The following is a 17609-nucleotide window of genomic DNA, read 5'->3' as shown; positions in this document are numbered from 1 at the left end:
CTTTTTTCGTGCTTCGGGCCGGGCCTCCATTTAGCCCAGCCCAATTGATGTGTCTAGATGTATAGATAGGTCTGATGACATCACATGAATGTTAGTCACATCACTAGAAATCACCAGGGAGGGGAGGAGATACCGCCGAAGAGGAACACTAGGAAGAACGATCATCAGAAAGATATAATAGAGTTTTTGGGGTATAAGTGTAATGTTTCAAAGTTTGAGAGGTCGAATGTTCATTTTAAAACATAAAACCCTAAAAAGTATATATAGTGGAGGTGAAAGTTAATTTTTTAAAATTAAGTTAAAAAAGAATGTTAGTTTTTAAAATTAATAATGAATTAATGGATGTTTAGATTTTTAAAAATTCACAGTTTACTTTAGTCTCACAAAACCTTGGGTGGGCATTAGTCATTTGGCCTTTTAAAAAACGACACCCAATACAACTATTTTATCTCCAAATATTTGTTTATTCTCTTGCATGTTTCTCTATTATTATTATTATTATTTTTATTTCTTTTTATAGAAATTTGGATATGTAAAATGTGTTATTTAGTTCCTTAATTTATGAAGATATTTGTTATTAAAAACTCTTTTTTCTGTTTTTTCCACTTGAAAAAGTAACCCTGTCTTTTACAAGGGCTTGTCAGTACTAATAGTTTGGTGAGGGGTAAGATGATAATATCCACAGCATGTTAGTTAGCATAGGAGAGAGTTGGGAGTACAACAATACATGGCCACAGCTCATGTAACCATGTATCTTATAGAATAAAAGAGTTGATTGGAGACCAGCTAGAAATTGAAACATCCGCCCGAACCGCCATCCTTTGGGAGAGAGAGAAAGTCTGTTGTTTTTGTTAATGTTGTTGTTAGGATTCGTCTCCCTCATCGAAGAAGAAGAGGAAGCTGATATTTGTTAAGGCATTACACAAGTGCACCAATTGTGTACGTTTCACAGTGTAACATTTCATGGATTCTGAACTATTTTTGTAGAAAGAGAGAGCAACAAGTGGTTATTGTTGTTGTTTCTGATTGCTTGGTCTCTTCACTTCTCATCTGCCTTCTTCTTCAATGGCCCAAACTCTTCACAATGATCATCATCATACTACTAATAATAATAAACCCAAGAGGCTTTATCAAGTTTGGAAGGGAAGCAATGTGAGTTTTTCTTTTCCCCTCTATTTCTCTTGTGTGCTGGGAACGTGTTTTGGAGTCCTTTGATTGGGTATTTGTCAAAAAATGAAGATTGATTATGGTTTTGATCATGGGTTTTTAATGTCTAATCTTGTTTTTTTTTTTTTTTTTTTGAATTGTAGAGTTTGATTATTTGACTTGCAGAAACGTTCAAGCGAAGCTGATTTTGATCTTACCTATTGATATTACTATGGAACTCCTCATTTCTATGTTTAATTACACTTATGTACATTACACTAAATTTTTTATTTTCCTGTTTTGTAGAATGAAGTTATTTCTATTGCAGCTACATCTGATTCTTGATTAATTTTGAAACTACTAGGATTTTTTTTGTTAGATATCAATTTGATCAAAGTGCTTCATAAGTTTCTCTGTTCATTGATTTGCATATATATATTTTTTATATATAATGAATTAATTGGGTAATAGAAGTTGCTTTGGTTAAGAGAATGATGAATTAACTTGTGCTTCTTTTTGTGCTAAACTATATATATTGGGCTTTGGTTATTGAAGAAAGGCAAAGAAAGTATTGAATTTCTCTTGAGAGATATTTTGCCTTTAGAGTAGACATTAGAGTTCGTGTAGAGGACCCTGGAATGACAATAAAGTAGTTGCCACATCCCAAATTGGTTGTCCAATATATTATTCTTTCTTCTTCCTCTCTTTAGAGACAAGCACATGGTTCTAGATTTGGTAACCACCTGCACAAAATTAAATCTTGTGACAGAATTTGGCAGAGGACTGGTCTATATGCATTTATCAGCCATAATCTTTACATATTGTTTTATATAATCAATGCTAGTATTCCTTAATTTTTTTTTTTCAAATATGATGTTTGATATGATTAACGTGGACAGTCCTTTGTCTCTCTTGAAATCATACTGACATGATTAATGTGGCCACTTGAATTTCGGACTTCATGCGGCTTCTTGCATCCAAAGTTGATATTTAATATGATGGAATGAAGAGTCACTTCATTTCAGATTCATAATTCTTTATAATCAGCACAGTAAATTAGTTTTGATGCTCATACTATGGTTATCTATAGAATTTTTTGCTTGAAAATTATTTGACAAATTGCCTTTTGTTTGATTAGAGGACCTACTTTTATTTATATATTTATTTAATTTTTGTTTTCCTTTTTGAATAGAATATTGTTAGAATTTGCCAACATGTATAAGACACACTTGCAAAAATAGAGCTTCATTGTTTTTAATCTTGGTTTTTACAGAGATTTTTCTGTGGTGGGAGGCTGATCTTTGGTCCTGATGTTGCATCATTATTTCTGTCTACTATCCTTATTGCTGTCCCTGCAATTTCTTTTTTTATAAGAATCTATAAGAAGATAGAAGACGGTCATGGTGGTTATCATTATCCGGTACTAATTTTGGGAGCCATCCTCACTGTTCTGGTATGTATGGTTTTTTGGATTAGAGGGTCAGATCTTGTTCCCTTTTTTACTTAATGTTTCAGTTTCCTTCCTCCATAGTAGACAAGAAAAAACTTTTAGAATTTCTGAAAGTGTGAACAACATTTATCTGAGAGACGTCATAAGGTTTTCAGATTCCAAATTATTGCATTTTTCTTCAGTTATCTGGTAGACCTGAGTGCAGAAAAAGGCAGTTGACAAACTATATTTGTACTTAGTGTGCAGGTCAACTGCTTCTTTTGTGCTCCAGATGGCCTATGAAATGAGTATTTCTTTCTTTTCTGGCCACTCATAGTCTATTGTATCATATATGGAAATAGTTTTAGGAACCATCATTGAACGATTTTATTTTTATGCCTTTCACAACTGTCCATTTAGTGAATAATTTGGTTACTTTTGAGACAATATAAATTTTTGCAGGATTTGTTATTTCTTTTCCTGACTTCTGGTAGAGATCCTGGGATAGTTCCTAGAAATACAAAGCCACCTGAAGCAGATGAAGTATTTGATGCCCCAACCCCATCTATGGAATGGATCAATGATAGAACTCCTCATCTCACATTACCTAGAACAAAAGATGTGACTGTTAATGGCCACACTGTCAAAGTGAAGTATTGCGATACTTGTTTACTTTATCGTCCACCCCGTGCTTCTCATTGCTCTATCTGCAACAATTGTGTTCAGAGATTTGATCACCACTGTCCATGGGTTGGTCAGTGCATCGGCATTGTAAGTTTAACTTTCTTGCATGCAACTAACCAATCGGACTGAGATCTATGTATTTTGGAATTTCAATTTGGTAAAGTTGAAATAATGTTTTAGGATTCAATTGTCATGTGTTTAGTTATTGGACTTAGATATCAACCATAATCTGAAGAACATCAACTTAGAGCGATGGAACTAAAAATGTACTTGGCTTTGGTAACCCATTTTTTGTCTTGGAAGGAGGCTGAATCTTTTTCATCTTCTGTCACTCCTGTCTTCTTATTCCCTAATCATCTTTAAGAATTGTTGTGGCTTGAACTTAGCTATTATTTCAATATTAGTTAAATTGATATGTTTGTGACTGGTCCGTCAATGATCTAATTGCAGCCAAAGTAGATCTTCTTCTTAAAAGAGCTGGTACATCTGGTTGCCATATTGTTGTCATATGGGATTTAACAGTGTATAAATCTGTTAAAATTCTTACGGTCTTCTGTCTTTGGCCTTTGGTTCTTTCTTTTGCACCTCTAATAAAACCAAGAAGAATTATAGTGTAACTTAATGAATCTGCTGTTATTTGAGAATTTGCATCATTTGAATGGTTAAACCAACTTAACTAGCTATAGCACTTGCAAATGGTATGATTCATTTTGATATTCACATTAAAGTGGGCATGTGTGTTGCAGAATGGCAAGTGCTTCCTTTCTTTTTCGACACCTAGGTATCTCCTTAAGCAGCTTTCTTTTAGCACACTGTTCCTTTGCTGGCATGGTTTCCTGCTAATTGTGAAGCTACCATGCTCCATTTGTACCATCACCAAGCAATATTTTTAAATGAAATATATTAATTGTCTTGAAACTCCGTCTAGTGGGTCAATTAATAGTCTTTGAGGAAGAGTACCGATATTATTTATAGTCAAAAAGTGATATTAAACCCATGATTAAAAGACAACAAATATATATATCTATATTTTTATTGACGTGGACAAAAAGTTGAAATCCATTATTTCAGATCCTACAATTATAACCTCATGTTGTGGGGTAGAGAAACAAAACCATAAAACTAAACGATATTTAAAAAAGGAAAACAGAACTTCAATATTGATTCATTAGAATTCTTTCATATGTAAATTTTATCTGATATTAAAGCATTTCATGCTTGTTAGATATTACTATTGATCTCACATTTTTATCTGGTTGCAGCGCAATTATCGGTTCTTCTTCATGTTCATATCAACGTCAACCATCTTGTGCGTTTATGTCTTTGTGTGTTCTTGGGTCACTATTCTTGATCACCATAAGAACATTTTGAAGGCTATGAAGAGGGAGATACTGTTAGATTTTCTCATAGCTTACTGCTTCGTTGCTGTTTGGTTTGTTGGTGGCCTCTCAGTTTTTCATTTCTATCTAATTTGCACAAACCAGGTAACTTTGAAATGTTCATAAAGAAAAAAAATTGGCAGAAAAGTATAACTGGTATCTAATGACATGGATACATTCATCAATAACTTTGAGGTTTAGGGGTAATGATTAATTATTTCAATGTTACCTGAGATATCATTTGTCAATCCAATTGTAGATATATTCTTCCCTCCTTATCTTTGTATTTGATGCTGTGAGATGTGAATATATAAACAATTGAATGAATTGCATGACCTTCCACCAAGTTTACTTCGTTTTCTCTCCATTATTCTTAAGTTGATTTGTCTACCAACGTATAGAGAGAAGTCAATTATTTCATTTATGATATATTCTTTTTCCTTTCGTAATTTGCTTTAACAAGCAATATATTGTTTAATATCATGAAAGCTTTATTGACTTTTCTTCTATTTCTTCATTGCGTGGAAAGTGTGTTGTTTGCATAGTCCGGAATGAACCTCCTAAGAATTTATCCTTTTGCTTTAGTTAATGTTGATTGAATAGAAGCAAGTTCTTTTATGCTGCCATTCATAGTGGAATTATATATGAAAATACACCTAAGGGATGGTAAAGCATAATTGTGATGTACCAGGTCCTTCTCTAAGGGAATATAATAGAGTAATAAATTGTTCAAATTATTGCTATAAATATAGTTTTGATTATTAATTGATTTTATTTGGTTGATTAGGTATCTGCCTTTGTTTAATTGATTAGAACATTATATTAATTCTCTTATTTTGAATTTATTAGCAAGGATTTGCACTAAAACTTTGAATTAAATATTACACTTAACTTACATAAAAAATCTTTGGAATATCTCTCTATGATCAATTACATTTGGATATATTTTTGGTGGTCTTATTTTTTCAGATTCTTTGAAATTAATGATAACTGAAAACAAAATACTTTATAAATTTATTGAAGTTTTATACAGTCTTCTTAATAATTAAAATATTTACGTGTTGCATGAAATTATCTTGTAAAGAAAAATATCAAGTCATTGAAGTAATTCAATTAACATTTCTATTTCCTTTTCTTTCTTCTCATGCACAGAAATGTGAACATGTGATTTTGCATTTATATGATTCATGATGGTCTGAGGCTTTGAGAACATTGTGGTTGTACCATGACAATACTTGTCAATTTTCCTCTTACAGGTGCATATGTATTGCTTTTTGGGTTGTGCCAGTGAATTCTAAATTTTTTCAAAAGCTCATCTTGGTTTTGTGTTGTTGGTTACTAAATTTGTAGAAGTCTTTAGCTTTTATTGTTGAAAGTTACATATCTATTTATCCCATATGCAAGTTTTGTATTATTCCTTTTTATTGGATTTTATTATGTATTTTTTTTTACACGTGCTGGATTGCTAAAGTATACGTCTTGTGCTAAAATTGGTCAGAGATTTTTGGTCAATAAACTCCAGCAGGTGTTTTTGACAGTCCAAAACAGATCCTTAGAACATATATATTTGCTTCTCCTTTTCTGTATTCTTTTAATGAACTTGGGCTCACTAGTTTTTTATGTAACCTAACCTATTTAACACATTTTCTATGAGTACAGACTACATATGAGAACTTCCGGTTCCGGTATGATAAAAAGGAGAACCCATATCACCTGGGCATTGCAAGAAACCTAAAAGATGTTTTCTTCTCCAATATCCTACCTTCAAAGAACAATTTCCGATCATTTGTGGAGGAAGATGACCATACAGTGATGGGATCTTTCACACCGGCTCTTACTGAAGGTATTGTTGGCTCAAAGGAGAAAATCGACATTGAAATGGGATTGAAGCATGCTGAGGACAGTGATTATTCATTTCCTGAAATTCTGAGAAATTTGGATCTTGATAATCTAGAAGAAAGTTTTAAGATGAAGGAGGAAGGAGATAGATCAGCTTTTGAATTCGTGTCAGTTAACCAGGACGTGAAAGATTCAGTTCAAATCAGCATTGTTGAAGATGGAGTGATAGAATCTGTGGAAGGTCCAGCTGTTAATGATAGAGCGAGAGACTCCAAAACAAGCTTTGATGTTGATGTATTAATAGAATCTATTCAAATCTCATCTAGTGGAGATGAGGCTGAGGCGCTGGAGAAACCTGATGAGCGGTCCAAGTCCATTTGAAATACTGCACTACTTCTGTAAACATAGAGGTAATGATCTTACTTCTCTTAAACCTTGGATTTTTAATCTATAATGTTTAATAGTTTGGACCACTTGAACTAGTTCTAGGGAATATGTTAGGATCCTAAGTGCAAGGTATGAGACTTGAATCTTATATTGAAAAGTCTGAACTTCTAATATGGGGTTAATATGCCCTCGGACTCTCCAATCTTAATAACTAGCTTTTGAGGTATGGTTCTCCTAAGGTTCATATCATCTGGTCTTAGAGCCATAATCATGTCTCTCAGTCACAATCATGTGACGCGGGTAATGATGCCGACGACATTGTAGTGTTTGCCCGAGGCTAGTAGGGAGCTAGCGCATAGCCAGTCAATATGGATGCTGAGGCTGCCGAACGTGGTGGTATGTTAGAATGCTAAGTGTAAGATTTGGGATTTAGATCCCACATTAGAAATTATGAACTTTTAATATGGGGTTTATATAACTTTAGATTTTTCAATCTCAATAGTTAGCTTTTGAGGTGTGGGTCTCTTAAAGTTCATATGAAAATGCAATATACTTATTGATAATTAAAACATATAGTAGCAACTTCGATTTATATTTTATCTCTACTATAGAGGAAGGTTTAGTATGACAATGCTCAAGTAGATGTTTCATTTATAGCATTAGCTTGAAATTAAGGGAATTGAGAATTGAAAAGCAACAAATAAAACAGCTTTCGGGGGTATATAAACAATCATGTCTTTCATAGCCATGGGTGTTTATCTAAGTTGTGTGGAAACGGAAACATAAAAACATAGATATGTAAAAGTGGAAACACGAATACATATTATCTAAAAACCATAGGAAATAGACATGTGGAGAAACATATAAACATTAAAAATAAAAGAGATTTCTTTAAATATATAAAATTTAAAAATTTGGGATATCTTTAAATTTCTTATTTGTTAATTTTGACCTTGACCCAGCAAAAGTTATGGAAGCCAACAATTATTATTTGTAAAACTAGAGGGGCAATTTTTAATTATGGTAGACTATAGCGGAGGTTATTTTTATTGGCTCTCGTTTCTTTCTTTATCATCTTTTCTATCTTTATCATTCTTATAAAGTGGTAGCAATGCTTAAGGCAGTGTCTGTGCATTTGTTAGCGCACTCATGGGGTGGAATGGGCCAAGGATCTTTTTGATTATTTCTTTTTTTATCATCTTTTCTATCTTTATCATTCTTATGAAGTGGCAGCAATGCTTAAGACGATGCCTGTGTATTTGTTAACATACTGATGGGGTGGAACGGGCTAAGAATCTTTTTGAAGCTCCGTAAGATGATGATAGATAGTGCAACATAGCCATATTTTTATGAAGAAATGTGTTAAACCTGAAACGTATTTCAATCATTTTTTAAATTTCGGAAATGCCCTTGAAACGTTTTGTACCATTTTTGAGGTGTTTCAATTTCCTGAAATGTTTTGGAAATGTCAAAATTCTTGACATCCTACTTTTTTGTGCTTCCTAGGTGTTTACTTTTCCTTTTAATTTTTTAAGAAAATTTAGAATCCTTTGATCTAAGATTGTAAGACTATATCAATCCGGTAATGTTATTGGACTATGTTAGAAACCCAACTCTTATTCAATAAAAATAGAGGATAAAAACACAGAATACACAATAAAATAAAACTATTTCATTAATCAAAAGATTACAAGGATAAACCGAACAATTCGAAAAGCTCGAGGCCTCCCATTCCAGACAGTTCAAAAAGTCTGAGATCTCTCATTTTCTGACTATTTAAGGCGCTGAAGACTTCTTAATCAGCCAAGGTTAACTGTCCAAATTACAAACCCCTAATATATTTTTTCTCCCATTTTTTTGAAACCTAAAAACCATATTTATAATAAAACTACTTTAAACTGTCTTCTGGATGGAGAATAGATGTCGCAATCCTAACATTTTTCTCCCCTTGAAAAACCACCTTGTCCTCAAGGTGAATATTTTTTTGATTTTTTTTTTATTTTTTCCCTATTCATTTTCCATACATCTTATTCTTTTTTTCATCTTCCCATACATCTCGTTTTTCATAACCCTTTTTTCTTTTTAACTTCTCCTTTGCCACTTGTCCAACCTTTTATTTCTTTTTTTCTGTTTTTCTTTTTGCCAGCTGTTCATAACCTATTTTCCTTTCTAACTCTTTTTTTGGTCCTTTTCCAGCCATTGCCAAACAATTCTCTCCTCTGCCACCCACTTTGCTTTTTGTTTTAATTTTCCTATTTTCTTCTCCAAGCCAACTGTCCTATGTCCCTACTTTTTTTTTAAATTTTGTTACTTCTCTCCTTCCTATCTTATTCTTTCTTCTCTTCGTCATCTCTCTTTTGTAAATTTTTTTTTTTCACATCTTCGTCGTCGTTTCGTTTTCTTTTCCATCTTTTTTTTCTTTTATTTTTCTTTGTTTAGCCACATTCTTGACATGCACTTGTCAACTTCTTTTTTTTAACCGATGATGATTCAAGACTCCATGGTGACCATTTTTGGCGACTCTTCACTTTTTCGATCGTTGTCGTTATCTCAATTTGTCTTTCTCGCCAGATCTACTACTCTGATATCATTTGTTAGAAACTCATCTCTTATTCAAAAAAAACAGAGGATATTGAGGACAACTGTCCTAATTCTAACATTCATTGATAAGTATCTGAATCGCTTTTCTTTCAACAAGACTCTTGCTGTCATTCAAATAATCTCTACCTACAAAAAGGTTCATAGCAACACAGCCAATGCACCACAACTTCCAACCAAGCAAATACTCCTACTGCAACTCAAGACAATCTTATAATAATCAATCCAGTAGCAAGACAATAGAAGAATTTAGGAAGTAAACACAGATTATGGATATATAACTTTATATTGAATCTCTATATAAACTCACAATATTAATATCAATATATATGGGTTCTATTTCTGGAAATCAAAAAGTGTCTTGCACTCCTATTACATAAAACTAAGAAGATAACCACAAATTCCTATTACATAAAACTAAGAAAATGCCAATATGCAAGGCTTTCGAGAGGCCTGCTTTCTCCCTCAAATTCCCTCATTTTTTCTATGAATTCTCCATGCCTATCTCCCATATCTCCTGCTTTTTATTGTCCAAAACCACCTGATTTCCTACTGCAGTGCCTCATTTCTTCCTTGCCCCTAGTGGTCTTAGTGATTGTGATTACCATTTGTTCTAGTCCAAAATTGCCATGTGTCTTTAGTTGCTCCAATTTGCTGCCAATTCTACTATTACCATGTGTCTCTCTTCTTTGGATTTTCTTTTTGTGATAATAATATATGAGAGACCTAACATTACTCCTCTCATTGAGAGGCACCTTGTCCTCAAGGTGAAAATCTTACAATTGTTTAGGGTTTGAATAATATACCCAAGATCCCTCACTCCAACCCAACTCTTGACTTACTACCTTCTTCCATGGGTTGCCCTTAAGAGAAGCAAGGGTTGCACCTTCCTTGATTTTCTCTACACCTCCCTAGGCATTAGTAACTATTGATATTGCTATTGTACCGTTCTACAAAACCATAATAATCCCATAATAAACTAATTCGTGATCCAACCTCCTTATGGCAATTGTTGCTCGAGCAGAGTCATTAAATACAGTCAATGCATTCTTGTCATTTAACCACAATAATTCACATTCCCCTTCAAGCCTTAACACCAATGCACTAATATTAGTTTCCTTAAGCAAATCTAGAAAAGGAACGACAAGTCCATGTCCATTATAGGATCAAAAGTTGGTGGATTAGGTTAGTTTACAGTGGATGCACCCTTGATCCTGATAATTAGAGGTAAGGGTTTAGATTTGGGTGTGACATGAGCCACAATGAAATGTTTTGGCTTTTAACCAGGAGCATGGACTGCGAGCCTTCCACCTCTCAGGTATTACCCTTACTGCATCTCTCTCATATTGTAACATTGCGTAGAAAGCATGACCCTTAAAACCATTCATAGATACACTGTTTTTGCTAAACACCAAAAACTTGCATCTCTCTTCCATAGAGAGCACCCATCTCGGAGCTCATCTATACCAGTTTACGAGCAATTCAGACAAAGTAGAATTCTCACCAAAATGAAATACGTCTTAATTTGGAATTTTGTCAAACTTTATTGACGTCATTTCTTCCTTATCATTTTACACATAAACAACCCTTATTGAAGACCATGAAATAACATTTTTTTTATTTATCTTATGAAAAAGATCTCCGCCATAGAAAGTTAGGGCAATAGCTCTTTCAAGACTTTCACAAGGTTGGCAAACTCTACCGCAATAAAGTCAACTTGATTTATGAAAGAGGAAGTTGAATTAGAACTCAAACCTTTGTGCTTTGCAGCATGAAACCAATCTTAAGACGTACATGTCTACACCATTGAAGTCTAGAGAGCATTTCTTTGTTATTAAATGGAGAGATAGATCCTCATGCAATTTAAGCTTTCTAGTTAGGTCTTTAACGATCCGCTCCCTGTAAGACACATCAAAGTTAACACCAACATATAGAAGCTTATTAAATTGACTAAGGCGTAGAAGTACAAGATCAATAAGATTAGGTTTATTGCTTGCACCTATAATAAATAAGTCTTATGTAGAATCATTTAGCCCATCAATCTTAGCAAGCATTTGAGAAACCACTCTATCCATAACATCCTTGGAATCCCTCTTAGCAAGCATTTGAGAAACCACTCTATCCATAACATCCTTGGAATTCCTAGATGCACAACGAGTCGGAGCAAGCGAATCAAGTTTGTCAAAGAAGATAACACATGGGCGAGCTGATCTGGCTTTTTGGAAAATGTCTCTCATCACTAAAACAATATTGGTTGCAGTAAATTCACCAAACGTTTTTGGTAAATCTTCTTTAGTCATTGCTTTCTAAGAGGTTCTACTTCAAGGTTCTTTTTAGAAAATGGTTGTTGTTTATCCTGCCATTGTAGTTGATTTTGAGTGATGCCTTTCATACAAACCTCCATTGTCAACAAGCTCTCTCGCTTGGTCCAATGATTCACTAGAAAATTTCGTTTAGCTAGAAATTCCCACCTTATTAGATCAACGTCAACAAGGAGTAGAAGTTTCAATTGTCGGTCGACTGCATTTTGATGGCTACCTTCTCGGTTCTCTCATCCTTTTACCTTTGGAAAATGATGGCAAAATCGGAGTGTTACAATGACGTTATATAGTCGAGCTTGAGTTGGAGGTGATAGACCGTCAACATGGTTTGTTGTTAATTGGCTAATTTTGATTGGAAAAAATTCAGTTTGGGAAAGAAAAAAGTTGTGGATTGTATAATATTCTGCATTGGTTTGAGAAGGAAGAAGATGATGGGTTGAGTGGGGTGGTTTGGGTGGGTTAATAAAATGGGTTTGGGTATTGAAGTTCGGTTGGTCTAGGTTCATTAGGTCACATGTTGGGTTGTCTAAAAATTTTGGGTTAGGGTAATATGGGTTTGGATTGTTTGGATGGTGGGCTCGATTAAAGATTTTTGGGCTCTTTAGTGTTAAGGTTTTCGGGTTGGAATAAATAGTGTATGAGTTTGGTTAAGTTTGGGATAGACTGGGTGTTTGAGAAATAAGTTGTAATAAATTTGGTTTTAATTGTAATGGGTTTGGGTTATGGACTTTTGGGTTATCCCTAATTTGGTTTTGGTCAAGCTTAGTAAGTGGGCTTGATTTTGAGCTGAATAAAAGATATTTTGGGCTAGAATCAATTTGTGTAGGTGTGATCGGATAGTTGATTGGGTATTGGGTTAGTTTTAATAATGATGGATTTAGATTTAATAAGTTGGGTGTGAGCTAGGTAAACGGGTTGTTGGGTCAAGTAGGGTTGTCAACCCTTCTTCCTCCTTTTCTTTCTTCTTTCATGCCTCCCTCTCCCCTCCATTTTACAACAGCCCTCTATTCCGTCAGTATCTCACCGGCTTCTATTAATGTTTCACCGGATTTTTCTGATTGCACCCCAAACATATCAGATTTCTTGTTCTTGTCATCGAAATCTTCCATCTTAGCTGGTTTGACTTTCTTTCTCTTTGTTTCTCCATCAAACACCATTAAAATGCTTTCATCATCCGGATCATCTTCTTCAACCACAAGAACGGCCCATGACTTGCGTTTGCAGTCATGATTTGGGTCTTCTTTGCCTTCACAATGAGGGCAAATTCCATTCACTGTCAGTTCTCGGATTTCCCACTAGGTTAGTTGTCGGACTATCCACCAATGCGTACCGTCTTTGCTAAAGTCGACTTTTTCCATCCTCAGAATCAGCGCTCTAATACCATGTTGATAGGTACCTGAACTGCTCTTCTTTCAACAAGACTCTTGCTGCCGTTCAAACAATTTTCCACCTGCGGAAAGGTTCACAACCAATGCACCACACCTTCTAGCCAAGCAAATACTTCTACCACAACCCAAGACAATCTCACAACAATCAATCCAGTAGCAAGGCAATAGAAGAATTTAGGAAGTAAACACAGATTATGGAAATGTAACTTTATGTTGAATCTCTATGTAAACACACAATATTAATATCAATACATATGGGTTCTGTTTCTGGAAATTAGAAAGTGTCTCACACTTCTATTACATAAAGCTAAGAAGATAACCACAAATTCCTATTATATAAAACTAAGAAAATACCAATATGCAAGGCTTTCAAGAGGCCTACTCTCTCCCTCAAATTCCCTCACTTTTTCTGTGAATTCTCTATGCCTTTCTCACCCATAACCTGCTTATTGTTGTCCAAAACCACCTGATTTCCTACTGCAGTGCCACATTCCTTCCTTGCCCCTGGTGGTCCCTGTGATTGTGACTCTGCCATTTGTTCCAGTCCACATTGCCATGTGCCATTAGTTGCTCCAATCTGCTGCCAATTCTACTGCTGCCATGTGTCTCTCTTCTTTGGATTTTCTTTTTGTGAGAAGAGTATATGAGGGACCTAATAGACTGGCTCTCTAGTATACCCTAATTAAGCCAAGTCCATTGTATATCCACTGTTTTTGCGTTTGAATTAATATCAGAAGTCCATTAATTAAATACGATCACTTTACGGATGTGTGTTAGAGTTTGAAAGCAGCTAGGGTTGAAAATGGTTTCTCAATAATAATACCATTAGGTCATTCTATAAATGAGTATATTTCAGTGAAGTATTATGCATTTTTATTGATTTTCATCTATAACCGTCAATGTTTTTCAAATTGCTATATTTTCTTTATCTTTTAACTTCTTATTGTATCGATTTCAAATTTCTAATCTATTTCCATTATTGTAAACATGTGTTAAGGATAGGTTTTGTGTGGGACATCTCTTCTTTGGCATGAAAATGTTGAAGCAGATGTGAAAGGCTGGTCTCAGAAATTGATCTGTATTTTGTTGTTTTGGGTCATAAGCTTTTCGAATATGAAGGTTTGAGTTTATGCTTAACAAATCTGTTTGAACTAGGAAAGTAGAGGAAATGTATCCAAACATTTAATTCATGTGTTTTGCAATTTGTAAATGTCATCTTCAATCCAAATAATGCTGAAACCTTTTTTATAGGAACAAATGCTCAGATTTTTAGCTATAGTTGATTGTAGATTTATGTTCTCTTGTGTTTGCATGTTCTCTTTAAGATTCAGATTCTATATTTATTTGGATAGATTCATAGGATCTCTGTAATTTTTGTATTATTATCTTATTATAAACTACCCGGGTTAATCTTTTACAATATGTAATTTCCATAATTTTCTTGACTCTACTCTTCCTCTATGAAGAATGCAAGCGAAGTTTGCCACTGTCTTTAGTTTATACATACATGAGTTTTTCCTGTGTCCCAAGCAGGAAAGAATGAATCCCAGTTCAAAATTGGTTATATTGACCTTTAACCATTGCATTCACAGCCAGTTCAAAATACAAATGGCTGGAGGTTTTAAGTTCTTTTATTGGATGGTGGACTGCGTCAGTTATTGAAGCTCTTCTTCAATTTGTTTCTGAGGCAACCTGTTGTGTTTTCAATAAGTTTGAAAATTTCATAAAGAAATTTTGAAGAGAGAAATCGAGAAAGACGATGAACAAAACAATAAATTTTGTAATTCTTCAAACTCTTTATTTCACAACCCATTTAAAATATTCATACTGTAGCATTCTAACTGTTTAATACACGACATTTTTACTTGTAAAAAATCCAAAATTATCAGTTTGTTAGTCGTTAAACCGCAATAACCATGGTGTTGCGTTGCTGCTACGTTATCGTCTTGGCTTAAATGAAACGCTGCATTTCCTTGAGCCTCCTCATCTGACTGTTGCTGAACAATGTTGTGTAGGACGCATCGGTTTAAATTTGTATCATCATCTCTCGATTGGATAACGTTGTCCTCAAAGGAAAACTGTGGGAAAACAACGCCTCATATCCTTTGCAAAGTCCCAAGTCGTCTCTGTCAGCGGAACGCCATTCCATTGCACCAACACTTGGGCTTGCGCTTGACCATTCTTCGATCTTGCATAGCGTGAGGAGTACGTGCAGAAGTAGCAGTCATGCGTGGTAGGATGTTGGACGCTTGAATCGGAGTGTGAACAGGTTTAATTTTGGGATGCATGAAAGACACTATCTATCTTGGCATCTACCGGTAACTAGAGCTGATATGCGACAGTTTCAATCCCGTCTTCAATTTAAAAAGGCCCAAAATATCGAGCCTCCAATTTTGGGCTTAACTAATGCATGGTCTATTGTCGATACGGTTTTAACTTAATGTAAACCAGCCTCCTACTTGGAATACTTTTTGGTTCACCTCTTATCGGCTAACATTTTCACCATGTTTTGCGCCTTTATGAGAATACGCTCAACAATTGAATGATGTTCTCTTAAGAACACATGAAATTGTCTGCAAACTTGACCTTGGAGTCATTCGAAAATTATGAAACTTGAATAAGAGATGGATACTTAAATAAAGGTTTCAAAGGGAGATGTGTGTGTTATGATAGAATTTGGCCAACGAAAGCCACTGCAACCAGGTCTGCGGCAATTCCCTTGCCATGCATCTCAAGTAATTCTCTAGACGTCTATTAACAACCTCTATGGATGGAACAACATAGAAAGTTGTAGCCCCACACATTGCAATTTAATAATTCCTAACTGATATTGTTCCTCTATCAAAATAACTAATAAGCATATTGTGCAACTTAAAAATGTTGTCTCATGAATCTATCCATCAACATCAAAATAGCTGATTTTCCTAGAGACTTAGGAAAACCTTATGTAAAGTCTAAGGTGACATCAATGAACACTCTAGATGGACTGACAAAGGTTTTAAGAGCCTAAAAGAGGTTATATTAAACCTAATAAAATTTAACATGAATGTTAATCCAATATGACATGAAAATAGTTTGAATTAGGTTCAAATTGACCTAAAAAAAATCGGGTCATGTTTAGGTTGACATAAAGCCAACCTAAACTAATCCAAACTAATTCTAAAATTTTAAACAAAATATTACATAACATTATAACAGTAAAAAAACTCTAATATCTTTTATTTTTTTGGACAAAAAAGAGTTTCAATCCACAAAATCGTTCTTTCTAATTCAAATCAACAAAGAAATAACATTGCATTATCAAACACCAAAGTTGTATCACCAAAAATATTTTAATTTATAACTCACTCTATCAGATTTGTGAAAAACTATATGCAATTTTTTTATTGGTGTATTATATGTACTACTAATTTGAACTTATTATGTTTTGTGTAACACATTCATAGACTTGTCAATGGTTTGTATATTTATGAAAATTACATCTATAATATGGATTGTAAATTAAATTTATTAAATATTTGATAAGTGATTGTTAAGATTGTTGATTATTAATTGTATTATTTTGAAATTAAAGTTTTAAACTTAGTTGAGTTCTTTATTACGATTTTTGTTTTTTTATCTCTATAATTGATGATATAAATAGATAATAAGTAAATCATTAATATTAATTTGAAATAGGGTAATTTTTTTTTGGGTAAGTAAGAGTATATTAACCAAAAAATAACCAGAGCCTCAAGGCAAGGCTCCAAGAACAACTTAATCTCATTTTGTCCTTCCAATGATACAAGATAGCCAACAAAAATCTATATAAATGATCAAATTTTTTTGTGTGTATTATTTTGCAACGAATAGTATTATTCTTTGATATTTGACAAAATATGTTGTTTTGTAACAAATCATATTGTCACACATTACATTTTAAAAAGATTTTATCCATTATATAGTTTGAGATTAATTCAAATCGGATCAAATCAATCTGAAAATATTTTCGTTTGATTTAAGGTTGATAAATTTTGACATAATTTTATTTCGAATTAAATTAAGGTTTAAGGTCTTTAACCCCAAATTTGAATTAACACGATATGAATATGACCAAATAAAATGAATTATCAAGTCTAGGTTATATTCTTAGCCTTAAACCTTTGACATGTTGCACAACTCTGAATGTAGTTATAAACATCTTTCCAAATACATTTCCAATATATAATGATAGTTGGTCTCTTAAATGCTATATTGACACTTGAATGATCCTCCATTTGCTAAATTGTGGAACAAGGCAATAATATCATATTGTAATTCAAGATCTCTTAACTTACCTTAATGCCGGTAGTAGGCATCATAGGCATCAAGATTTTGTTACTTGGCTATAAGCATCAAGCCAATATAAACTAATCACCAAATGAGTGGTGTGATGTTATGTTAAGATTTGTCAAACATT

The 17609-nt window shown here is 33.8% G+C and overlaps 1 protein-coding gene across 3 annotated transcripts; it reads left to right on the top strand.

Annotated features, from left to right (window-relative positions):
• Positions 1–721: 721 nt before the first annotated feature.
• On the top strand, positions 722–14449 carry LOC123197971 (probable protein S-acyltransferase 4). 3 transcript variants are annotated; one of them, XM_044612517.1, is made up of 7 exons: positions 722–1152; positions 1311–1414; positions 2420–2599; positions 3038–3346; positions 4522–4743; positions 6298–6887; positions 14174–14449. In XM_044612517.1, the coding sequence occupies exons 2-6, from the start codon at positions 1379–1381 to the stop codon at positions 6856–6858; spliced, it is 1308 nt and encodes a 435-aa protein (XP_044468452.1). In that variant the 5' UTR covers positions 722–1152; positions 1311–1378; the 3' UTR covers positions 6859–6887; positions 14174–14449. The 3 variants fall into 3 exon arrangements, with proteins under 3 accessions (XP_044468452.1, XP_044468451.1, XP_044468450.1); XM_044612516.1 differs by lacking the exon at positions 1311–1414 and having other exon boundaries at positions 14169–14449; XM_044612515.1 differs by lacking the exon at positions 1311–1414 and having other exon boundaries at positions 723–1152.
• The last annotated feature ends 3160 nt before the right edge of the window (positions 14450–17609 follow it).

Source organism: Mangifera indica, chromosome 15, assembly GCF_011075055.1.
Source record: "Mangifera indica cultivar Alphonso chromosome 15, CATAS_Mindica_2.1, whole genome shotgun sequence".
Classification (NCBI taxonomy): domain Eukaryota; kingdom Viridiplantae; phylum Streptophyta; class Magnoliopsida; order Sapindales; family Anacardiaceae; genus Mangifera; species Mangifera indica.
This window is presented reverse-complemented; position numbering and strand designations above follow the sequence as displayed.